Source organism: Scyliorhinus torazame, chromosome 5, assembly GCF_047496885.1.
Source record: "Scyliorhinus torazame isolate Kashiwa2021f chromosome 5, sScyTor2.1, whole genome shotgun sequence".
NCBI classification, from domain to species: Eukaryota; Metazoa; Chordata; class Chondrichthyes; order Carcharhiniformes; family Scyliorhinidae; genus Scyliorhinus; species Scyliorhinus torazame.
Window position 1 is genome coordinate 209,831,329 of NC_092711.1, and position 12,382 is coordinate 209,843,710.

Consider the following 12,382-nt stretch of genomic DNA (forward strand, 5'->3'; position numbering starts at 1 on the left):
ATCCCCCGGTGCAGCCTTAAGTAACCTAAACCCATCCGATTCAGCCCCACACTTTCCATCGGTGCGTGGTATATCAACCGGACCCAGTCCACAAATTCCTGCCCGAACTCAAACAGCCCCAGGACCTCCCATAAATATTCCCACTCCACCTTATCAAAGGCCTTCTCTGTGTTCATGGCGACCACCCACTCGACCTCCCGTCCCTCTGGAGGCATCATGATCACACTGAGTAGCCTCCTGATATTGGCCGCCAGATGCCTCCCCTTCACGAACCCCGTCTGGTTCTCCCCTATCACCCCTGGCACACAATCCTCTATTCTCGAGGCCAAGATCTCAGCCAATAGTTTGACTGGGAAATCCTTAGTGATCCTGGCCCGGTGGCACAGTGGTTAGCACTTTTGCCTCACAGCACCAGGGACGCAGATTCAATTGCGACCTCTGTATGTGTGGAGTTTTCACTTTCTCCCCATGTCTGCATGGGTTTCGTCGGGTGCTCCGGTTTCCTCCCGTCGTCCAAAGGTGTGCAGGTTAGGTGGATTGACCATGCTCAATTGCCCCTTAGAATCCAAAAGGTGAGGCGGGGTTGCTGGATTATGGGGACAGGATGGGGATGTGGGCCAAGGCAGTGTGCTCTTTGCAAGGGTCGGTGCAGACTCGATGGGCCGAATGGCCTCCTTCTGACTGTAGGGATTCTATGATTCTCTGATTTAACCTGTTCATTAGAGACACCCAGTATGAGATGAACTTCTGCAGTAAACAAACTGTCCTGAAGACTGGACAAACCAAGTGATTGTGTCTCTCTGCTTTCTTGTTGTTCACAGGGGTAAACAGATTCATCAAGGACATTGAGATGATGATTGGGAAAAGAACTTGGCTCTTCTGGCTGTGGTGGAGAGCGTGTTGGACTTTTATCGCCCCGTGTTTGCTGGCAGTAAGATGTTAGATTTTTTTTGTGTGACTTGAACTGAAAATAATCAAACTGCAGGCAATCTTCCAATCAGCATTTGATCTGGTTTTACATATATCCAATCATACTTACAAACTAGGTGCACGAGTAGGCCACTTGTCCCCTCAAGTCTGTTCCACCACCATTCATGGTTCATCTAATTTGAACCTAATTTTCACATTCCTGCCCACCTCCGAATATCTTTCACCCCCTTATCAAGAATCTATCCACTTCTGCCTTAAAGATATTCAAAGATTCTGCCTCAACCACCTTTTCACATCCCTCGGAGAGAAAACAAAATCCTCACCTTTGTCTTAAACAGTGACCCTTAGTTCTAGATTCTCCCACAAGAGGAAACATCCTTCCCATATCGACCCTGTTCTGTTTTGAACTTACATGTTTCAATCAAGTCGCCTCTTACTCCAGCAGATAAAAGCCTCACCTGTGAAGATCTGCCAATTTTGTTACCCCTTACATCATGAGCTTTATTTTCTGCAATAGCCCCTGATGTGGCACCTTATCAAATGCCTTCTGAAAACGTATGGTCCATCCACCGCTTCCCTTTATTTTTTTCTTTATTCGTTCATGGGATGTGGGCATCGCTGGCTGGGCTGCATTCGTTTCCCATCTCTGAGAGGCATTTAAGAGTCAACCAGATTGCTTTGGGTCTGGAGTCACATGTAGGTCAGACCAGGTAAGGACGAAAGATTTCCTTCCCTCAAGAACATTTAGTGAACTAGATGGGTTTTTGAAATAATCGTCAATGGTTTCATGGTCGTCATTAGACTTTTAATTCCTAATTTTGATTGAATTCAAATTCCACCATCTGCCCTGGTGGGATTTGAAGCCATATCTTCAAAGCATTACCCTGCACCTCTGGATTACGAGTCCAGTGACAATACCACCACACCACTGCCTCCATAGCACGTGGGGCTCTTACAAAGAACTCCAATAAATTGGTTAAACTTGATTTCCCTTTCATAAAACCATGTTGACTCTGCCTGATTACTGTGAAAATTTCTTTAATAATAGCTTTCAAAATTTTCCCTGTGACAGGTATTAAGCTTATCATTTTCTGATTTCTGCCTGCCCCTTTTTGAATAAAGTTACATCAGTTGTTTCCCAATCGAATGGAACCTTCTATTTGATGCATTTATTTCATTCAGGCAGTCTTGATGTGGTCCTTCGCAACATTTACCTCTCCAACATATGGACCTGTTGAGTACCCAGTCTGGGCAACAGTACTTGGCTGGTGTATGACGATCTTCTGTATTATGTGGATTCCCATTGTTGCCATTGTGAGAGTTGTCCAAGCTGAGGGTGCCACCTTGTGCCAGGTAAGGAAACACCTTGACATCTTTTAAAGGGGTAGGAACTCATGGCACATTAGGGCCGAGGAGGAGCACTGAGTTAAGTACACAGTTAAGCATAGAGCTTGTCACTTTAAAGCCAAAAATGTCCTTATTGTGCTCTTGGTCCTCATTTTCAGTTTGATCCACAACTAATGGGGTGGCAGGGAGGCACAGTGGTTAACACTGTTGCCTCACAGCTGCAGGGACCCAGGTTCAATTCTATGTCTGTATGGAGTTTGCACGCTCTCCCCGTGTCTGCGTGGGTTTCCTCCGGGTGCTCTGGTTTCCTCCCACAGTCCAAAGATGTGCAGATTAGGTGGATTGGCCATGCTAAATTGCCCGAGTGTCCAAAAGGCTAGGTGGGATTACTGGGTTGCACGGATAGGGTGGAGGCTTGGCTCTAAGTAGGATGCTCTTTCCAAGGGCTGATGAAAAGTCGATGGGCGAAATGTCCTCCTTCTGCACTGTAAATTCTATCATTCTATGAAAGCGATCTTGGTAAGTGCATTAATGCAGGTGTGATGCAAATGCACCAGAAGTAGGAGGTGGGGAGATTATAATGTGAGGTCATTTAGAATGTTAACGGGAATGAATAATTCATACTATCTGGTGATTTGGACAATATGGACAAGCATCAATTAAGGTCAGAGTAGGAAAAATGATAACGTGAGTATAGCTTGTTGCAGAGATAGGTGATTGATTTATTAAAATATCATGGTGACAGACGCTGAATTGTGACGAGATCAATAAATCAACTATTCATAGTTTATAATATAGTTATCGATAATAATTAGAATAAAATTAATAAAAGCAAAGTAGAAAATAATAGGAGGTTTGCACAAGTTTGAATATTTCACTCATTACAATATGTTGCAGAATGCAGTCCTCCTATATTGAATTCCTACAGTGCAGAAGGAGGCCCTTCGGCCCATGAAATCTGTACTGATCCTCTGAAAGAGTACCCTACTTAGGGCCACTCCCCTGCCCTATCCCCATAACCCCACCTAACCTTTGGAGATTAAGGGAAATTTAGAATGGGCAATCCACCGAACCTGCACATCATTGGACTGTGGGACGAAACCAGAGCACTTGGAGGAAACCTATGCACACATGGGTAGAATGTGCAAACTCCACAGTCACCGAAGGCCAGAATTGAACCCGGGTCCATGGAGATGTGAATTAGCAATTCTAACCATTGCGCCACCGTGCTGCCTGTGCACTTTGTCCATAAACCGTATATTGTCAGGCTGCGTTTGTTAAATTCTTAATCATTTACATATTATTCATGAATTTTATGAGGTTGGGGATTGGTCTGTCTCGTAGTCAATTTGTTCTATATCTTATTTGCACAATGGTGTCTTTTCTCCTAAATTCTAACGCAGGTTCACTTTTGTGTGGTTGTGGCTGCAGTTAGTGGCAATGAGAAGTGAAATTCAGACAGAGCATTTCCTGCCTATCAGCAAGTGAACACAATTCAGTTGTACAATTGTCTCAGACAACTCTCTCAGTCCCTGTTCCCTGGGATTAATTTCATGCTCCTTTCCAAACGCTGTTGAGAATATTCACATACTCTTTTCTAAGATCAGCTTTCGGGACCGACACGTATTCAGCAATGAGTCAGATGTAACTATTTGTCACAATGAATAAGTCAATTTGAGGTAAGTTGTGATGTTTGAGAAAATATAGCATGTGAAGTCTTCCTTATCGCTTAAGTGCCATTCATACACATGCTAATCCCATTTGAGATCACACAGAAAGTAGATCCGTATTAGTTTTATACATACCTGTTGCACATTCACCATGTCATAGAAACATGTATACAAACTAGCAGCGGGACTAGGTCATTTGGTCCTTTGTGCCTTCTCCGCTATTCAATATGCTCATGGTTAACCCTCAATCTCAATGCCAAATTCTCACTTTCCCTCCATAGTCCTTGATGCCAGTGGAATCGAATTCTTAAATCTTAAAGAATGACCTACCTCGTTTTGAATACATTTAGTGACTTGGCTTCCACAGCTTTCTGTGGTCGGGAACCCCACAAGTTTCGAGTGAAGAAATCTTTCCTCATTTCAGTCCCAAATGGTCCACCCCTGTGGTGATTGTCGCTTTTAAGGGCAACACAGCACAGTAAGTGCCATATGGCTTATGTAACCATTTGGGATCAGAGTATGGCATCACCCCATGGAGAGACAGGTTCCTAGGCAGAGATATTTTGGGAGCTAGCTACAGCCATGAGGCTGCTGTACAATTCTTATTAATAAACACCTTTTATTTTCACTAATGAAGTGTGCAAAAGGGTGTTTTATATCTGGTGATGAGGATAAATTATCCCGACGCTGTTTCTGCTCCAATACCTGTGAGTATCATGTTTTAATTGAAGTCTAAGAGAAGATACTCACCAGAATGCCTCTCTATGGTCATAGAGACCCATTTGATTCCTTCATGGAGGACTGGGCACAATATGTCGAGTGCCTTGAGTATTATTTCCAAACAAACTAAATAGGTGAGGAGGCGAAAGGCAAATCAATTCTCACAAATATTTGTGGAACTCAGACCTAGGACCTTATTTGAAGTCTTGCAGCCCCAAGGCATGTCAAACCTCAAATCATTTGGTGAGCTTGTGATTTAGTGAGGTCAATTGCAACCTCAATCATCAGTTATACTCCAGAGATTCAAATTTAATTTAAGGGTACGAATCCCAGATGAATCGTTCGCGATTTACTTTGGTACCAGTCTTTATTTTTTCTGCTTGTTTCCTTTCGCAGTTCATTTTTGCTCTTTTAATGTTATTTTTCGTAGCCTTTTGCTGAACCTTAAAGATCTCCCAATCCTCCAGCTTACTCCTAGCTTTTGCAATATGGTATGCCCTAGTTTTGCCTTTATATCCTCTTTGACTTCCTTGTTTAGCAATGGAACGTTTTTCTCCCTTTTACAATTCTTCTTCCTCGCAGGAATGTACTTTAATTAAGATTTATTTAATATCTCCTTGAACATCCACCATTGTTCCTCAGCTGCAATACCCAGTCTACTTGAGCCAACTCTTTCCTCAGGCCTGTCTACTTACCTCTGCCCAACGCTAAAACTCTAGTATGGCACGCTGCCTTCTCTTGTTCAATCTGCATTTGAAATTCCATCATTCTGTGATCACTCCTTCCACGAGGATCCTTAATGACAAGACCATGTATCAACCCTTCTTTGTTACATAATACTAAATTGAAAAATAGCCGGCTACTTTGTTTGCTCCATAACATATTCCTCAAAGAAACAATCCTTCCAATACTCTTAAATCTCTTCAACCACACCACGTCTTGTACACCTGCCATTGCTGTGCTTTCTGACAAACATGGGCTCTCCAGCCAACAACATCACAGTTTTAAAAAATCGTTCTTGTATGAGTTCCTTCTAATGACCCACTCCTCCCTGTCTCTGTAATATCCTTCAGCCATATAAATCATCAACATTTCTTTCAATTCTGACACTTTGTGTAGCTGTTGTCCTAATCGCTCCTTCACTGGTGACTGTTTTCAGTTGGCCTGGCCCTAAGACCTGGAATTCCACCCCCAAACCTAATTACCTCTCTCCCCATCTCACACATATTTAAGATACAATGAGCAGTATTTTCACCAGTGATAATTTGGATGCAAAATACAATTTTTAGTGTACCTCAGTGCCAGTCTACACCCTGAGGCATTTCTGCGAGTATGTCTGGAAGGCCCTGGAAGGTAATGCTCCTGGCATTGTACAAACATTTCAGCCAAGCATACTTAACGGCTTAGCAGGTGATATGTCTGCCCCAGCCAGCCATGGAAAAAGGCAGCAGTTTGCAACTCTTAGTCTCCAATCTGGTGCTAATGGCCTCAGCGTTACCTGGCCCAACACACAATGGCCTGTGATAAACATACAGGTTAAATGTTTTTCAGTATAATATGAACTGACACATTTTGGCACAAACTGCAGGGTAGCCTGATTGGGATCAGGTTGTTTTTTTCTCGTTGGAAGTTCATGCTGAGTAAGGATCCAGCTGAAATTATTGATCATTTCATTTTTCCTTTCATAGAAAATTTCTGCCGCCTGCACATCAGCTCCTGATTGGGGTCCATACTTGAAACAACACAGAGGGAAAAGATACTGTTACAGACTTAGAACATAGAGTGCAGAAGGAGATCATTCGGCCCATCGAGTCTGCACCGACCCACTTAAGACCTCACTTCCACCCTATCCCCATAACCCAATAGCCCCTCTTAACCTTTTTGATCACTCAGGACAATTTATCATGGCCAATCCACCTACCCTGCACGTCTTTGGACTGTGGGAGGAAACCGGAGCACCCAGAGGAAACCCATGCAGACACGGGGAGAACGTGCAGACTCCGCACAGACAGTGATCCAGCGGGGAATCGAACCTGGGGCCCTGGCGCTGTGAAGCCACAATGATGTCCACTTGTGCTACCGTGCTGCCCCTGTTTCTACAGAAGCCCCTAAACATGTGCAACTTTGGGCCCCTCCTGAAATGTGAAATTTTAATTGTTCAATTTGTAAATAATTAAAATCCACAGCTGTTCTATGATGCTCCCACTGTAACTTTATTACTTTTTCTGAGTTACAAAGCCAGGGCTCAGAGTGCGGTCAGGGGTGAACCCCTACTCCAGCTCCTTGCCTGCTCCAAAAACCAATTCAAATTCAAATTGAATCCAATTCATGGTCCCCACAAGGGAGACATACCAGATCTGAGCCAAAAGGCTCAAACACTTGTTCTATGATACTCCCACTGTAACTTTATTGCGAGTTCTACAGAATAGTCTGTAACTCAGCCAGGATTCAGATACAACTTGCTTTGAAGTTTCCTCTAACCACTGCAAACATGGGCATTAATTTGAGGCAGGATGGTGCAGATTAGAATTAATGATCATCAGAGCTCCTGCATTGTGAACCTTCAGTCATTCTCCCACCTCAGTCCTGGTGGCAATACAGAGGATTCCAGTCACTGAACATTGTGGACAAGAGCTCCTGTCCTCACAGCAATTTTCACCTGCAGTACACAATGGCTGGGTTCCCCTCCCAGGATGTGGGTAAGATTGACACTGAGGGACCTGTTCCACACTGAGGTTAACTCACCAAATGCTGACACACTGACTCCAAACACTGACTGTGGACAACTCTTGCACCGACCATACAGTTGAAGCGGTGTAAGGGGTTGGTCACCTTCCTGGGACTGGAGCAGCAAAGAGGCGACGGCTTGTCTTGCTATTGCAGAATGGTGGTCATTAATGAAACCCTATGCCATTTCTCCATGGGAATTATGGCCGAGTTCAGCCATCATGGCCGCCTTGTCCTACAGGATACCATATGGAGGTTAAAAGGCAGTGAAAGACAAATCTTGCAGTCAAGTGCATTGATATCACTACTGACGTACATGGACTTGTACCAGAATCGGGTGAACTAATGCTGAATGCAATATGTTGCAGAAGAATGACCATCATCAGAAGCACACTGTGTATTTTGTTCAACCTTGTACAAAATTTATGAAATTATAACAATAAATGTTGCTTTGGAAATACAATATTCGTAAAACAAAAACACTGCCTGTCCATGTGTAATGCTGATGGTTGGTGTGTCTGCTGACACAGATCAATCATGACTTGTTGTTTGGCCTTAACTCTCCCCAGGAACTGAATGGTTGTCAGATCATTAAATGTCATCTTTATCAATTCATGTTGAGTATTTACAGGTGAAATTTGTACAATTTTGGAGAATCTTTTAATAATCTGTATTAAATTGTGTTATAATCTGAAACACTACTCACGCAATGGATGTGGTGGGTTTTAATTAAACTAGAAAAAGCTAAAACTGGTCTGAAGAGCATCAATATTGACCTCTGAAACTTGGATGGAAAATATTAACAAGACAGTCTCACACATTGTGCCATATTGTGATCACTGCAAGTCTCAGTCTGGCACCTGCACATTATTGAAGAGTTACATCAGTTCAGTTCCCGAGCCGATGGGTTGGATAGAATGACGTGTTCAATTACAATTGCAACAATATCAGACACAGATAATTGGAACTGTTTTATGTCCAGGAATGCCACTGAATCCCAGTCGGGTTGAGAAGAAATATGGGCGGGATTCTCCGACCCCCCGCTGGGCCGGATAATCGTTGGGGGGGGGGGGCATGAATCCCGCCCCCACCGGCTGCCGAATTCTCCGGCACGGGGCTTATGGCGGGGGCAGGAATCGCGCCCCATGGGTCGGCGGCCGCTGGCAGTGCCCCCCGGCGATTCTCCAGCCGTGATGGGCCATGCGGCCGCCCATTTTAGGCCAGTCCTGCCGGCGTAAATTAGACCTGGTACTTAGCGGCGGGACCTGGCTCTCCGGGCAGCCTCCGGGGTCCTCGGGAGGGATCTGGCCTGGGGTGGGGGGGGTGCCCCCACAGTGGCCTGGCCCACCAATCTGCGGGCGGGCCTGTGCCGTGGGGGCACTCTTTCCCTCCGCACCGGCTGCTGTGAACCTCCGCCATGGCCGGTGCAGAGACGAACCCCCCTGCACTTGCGCTGGGGTGATGCCAGAAACGCTGGCACTCCCGCCCATGCGGCAACACGCTCCGGCCGGCGGAGGCCCTTCGGCACCGGTTGATGCGGCGCCAAACCCCTTCCATGCCGGTCGGTGCGGCGCCAACCCTGTCGCCGCCGGCCTAGCCCCTGAAGGTGCTAAGGATTCTGCACCTTCCCGGCGGCCCGACGCCGGAGTGGTTCACGCCACTCCTCGGAGCCGGGACCACCCACCCCGCCGGGTCGGGGAGAATCCCGCCCTATATCTCCCTCAGCCGGGCTACTTCATAATTTTTTTTCTCTGTTTTTCAAAATGGACAATTGTTGAGCTGGCATGTTGGCTACATGCTGGCTTCTGGACATTTCTGAGCCAACTGAAAGGCAGAGAAAGTTCCTGGAATGGAATGTTCCTTGCATCATTCAAACATTTCAGCCAAGCACGCACAATGCCCCAGTCAGCTATGAACAAAGGCAGCGGTTTGCAATTCTTAGTCTCCAATATGGTGCTAATGGCCTGAGCATTACCTGTTCCAAATCACAATTGTTTTCATCAAGGGGACCTTGTTTAACAACCTGAAGCCGATATTGTATGACCTAGATTTAAGCTGTCTGAACTCCGTCAATTATACAGCTTTTGGATCTTACAATCAGTATCTCGGATAGAACAGTGTCTCCAGGCAACAGCCTGCAGTATTGACCATCTTAGCATCAAACCGGTGGCAGCTGAAAGAACTGATTATTAATGATTTGGATTAGGGAACAAAATGTAACATCTCAAAGTTTGCAGATGATGCCAAATTAGGTGGGAGGGTGAATTGTGACGAGGATGCAGGGATCCTACAGCAAGATCTGGACAGGTTGGGCGAGTGGGCAAACCAATGGCAGATATAATTTGAATAAGTGTGAGATTTTGGAAGCAAAAACAGGAAGGCAGATTACTACTTGAATGGTTGTAAATTGGGAGAGGGGAGTGTGCAGCGGGACCTGGGTGTCCTTGTGCACCAGTCACTGAAGGTAAGCATGCAGGTGCAGCAGGCGGTAAAGAAGGCGAATGGTATATGGATGTGTTGCTGCAATTGGAGAGGGCCTTGGTGAGGCCACACCAAGAATATTGTGTGCAGTTTTGGTCTCCTTCTCTGAGGAAGGATGTTCTTGCACTCGAGGGAGTGCAGCAAAGGTTTACCAGACTGATTCCAGTGATGGCGGGACTGTTATATGAGGAGAGATTGACTAGATTGGGATTGTTCTCACTGGAGTTCAGAGTAATGAGTGGGGATCTCATAGAGACTTATAAAATTCTAACAGGACTATACAGGGTAGATGCTGGGAAGATGTTACCAATGATGCGTGTATCCAGAATCAGGGGTCACAGCCTGAGGATTCAGGGTAAATCATTTCGGACAGAGATAAGGAGACATTTCTTCACACAAAGAGTGGTGAGCCTGTGGAATTCATTACCAAAGGAAGCAGTTGATGCTAAAACTTTGAATATATTCAAGAGGCGGCTGGGTATCGCACTTGGGTAGAATGGGATCAAAGGTTATGGGGAGAAAGCAGGATTTGGCGATTGAGTTGGATGATCAGCCATGATCGTGATAAATGGCGGAGCAGGCTTGAAAGGCCAAAAGGCCTCCTCCTGCTCCTATCTTCTATGTATCTATATATGTAACTCTTAACCCTCATCAAAACCGCAATCTACTGGAACACTGGAACATGTGCCTTCATGACTAACTCAACTCAACTCTACCTGACTTCCCTCCTGGTGGAAGTCTCTCTTCTGGAAAGGTGAATCACCCTGTACCAGTGAAGCTCCCCTCTGAAGAAACATTCCATTTGCCTTCTGATTTTGGATTCTCCCTTCATGCTTGAGTGATTTTAAAGTGCTCAGCAGTGAAAGTAACAGAAAACACTTTACTCTCTTTGATGTGGTCCAGGAGCTGTCAATCATAACTTGATGTTTATAAAAATTGCGGTTAGTTTCACAGCTGACTACTTGAAAGTCACTCAAGTGTGGAGGGACATGAATGAAACAATGCAGGCAGCTGTGTGTTAAAGCTGTCACTCACACAAAACCATCTCCACTCTCAATTGACTGTTCAATACAATTAGCCCTCAGGAAGACCTGATGTAACGCTGCTTTAAATAAAAGACCTAAATCCTGTCAGAACCATGCAGAAACTCTGGCTGTATTCGTTCAGAAACTGTTTCAGCTTGATTCCGCTCATCTTCTATTCACACTCTTCTGAACTGCTTGGAAGGAAACTGCTAATCCATCTGCAGGCATACCTATTAACTGCATTGATATGCTTGACTTCTACTGAGATCACCAACTAACATTCAACTAACACTGTTTTTCTGCAAGATGCCTGATAGCTTGGTTTCTCCCAGTAATTACATAATCTTACCAAGCTGAAATCTCCTTTACTCCGCAGAGAAACATCGTAATCTGGGTCAGAAAATCCCAGCCAATGACAGGATTTTCTATTTCTTTGAAAATGTGTCCAGTCATGTGGGAAAAGCTGTACATGGTCAAAAGAAATCATGGAGGCGTGACCCACAACTTTCACACTGGCAGGGCGGGCTCTGACCTCCTCAATGGAAGCTCCCTTGTGGCATTGCCCCCACAGTGTTAGGGGGGCACTGCCAGGGGACAGTTCTGGGGAGCAATGCCAGAATACTGCCCAGGCGTGACTCCTCTCCCCTGGGGCCTGTATGTTTCTGTGCACCACCGGATGAGGATCATTTGCCAGGTCCTTGCTTGTCAAAGCCTGCTGTAAATCCTGTCTACATGGCATCACCCCGGCTAGGAGAGAGAATCCTTACATGGAGGGTAATACAGGGGAAGGCCCGCTAATGGTACCTAAGTGTGTGGTTCTTTAAAAATTCATTTATGTGATGTATGCGTCGCTGGTTAGGCCAGCATTTATTGCCCATCCCTAGTTGCCCTTCAGAAGGTGGTGGTGAGTTACCTTCTTGAACCGCTGCAGTCCTGCAGGTGTAGGTACACCCACTGTGCTGTTCGGAAGGGAGTTCCAGAATGTTGCCCCAGTGACAGTGAAGGAGCGGCCGATATAAGAACATAAGAACTAGGAGCAGGAGTAGGCCATCTGGCCCCTCGAGCCTGCTCCGCCATTCAATGAGATCATGGCTGATCTTTTGCGGACTCAGCTCCACTTTCCGGCCCGAACACCATAACACTTAATCCCTTTATTCTTCAAAAACTATCTATCTTTATATTAAAAACATTTAATGAAGGAGCCTCAACTGCTTCACTGGGCAATGAATTCCATATATTCACAACCCTTTGGGTGAAGAAATTCCTCCTAAACTCAGTCCAAAATCTACTTCCCCTTATTTTGAGGCTATGCCCCCTAGTTCTGCTTTCACCCGCCAGTGGAAACAACCTGCCCGCATCTATCCTATCTATTCCCTTCATAATCTTATATGTTTCTATAAGATCCCCCCTCATCCTTCTAAATTCCAACGAGTATAGTCCCAGTGTACTCAACCTCTCCTCGTAATCCACCCACTTCAGCTC

The 12,382-nt window shown here is 45.4% G+C and overlaps 1 protein-coding gene across 1 annotated transcript in view; it reads left to right on the top strand.

Annotated features, from left to right (window-relative positions):
- LOC140418104 (sodium- and chloride-dependent neutral and basic amino acid transporter B(0+)-like) overlaps positions 1 to 8,144 on the top strand; it is an 80,619-nt gene extending 72,475 nt beyond the window's left edge. The window contains exons 12-14 of the mRNA XM_072501523.1: positions 822 to 931; positions 2,113 to 2,283; positions 6,356 to 8,144. Of these exons, the coding sequence (XP_072357624.1) occupies positions 822 to 931; positions 2,113 to 2,283; positions 6,356 to 6,448 (374 nt within the window). The 3' untranslated portion in view covers positions 6,449 to 8,144. The remainder of the gene's footprint in view (positions 1 to 821; positions 932 to 2,112; positions 2,284 to 6,355) is intronic.
- The last annotated feature ends 4,238 nt before the right edge of the window (positions 8,145 to 12,382 follow it).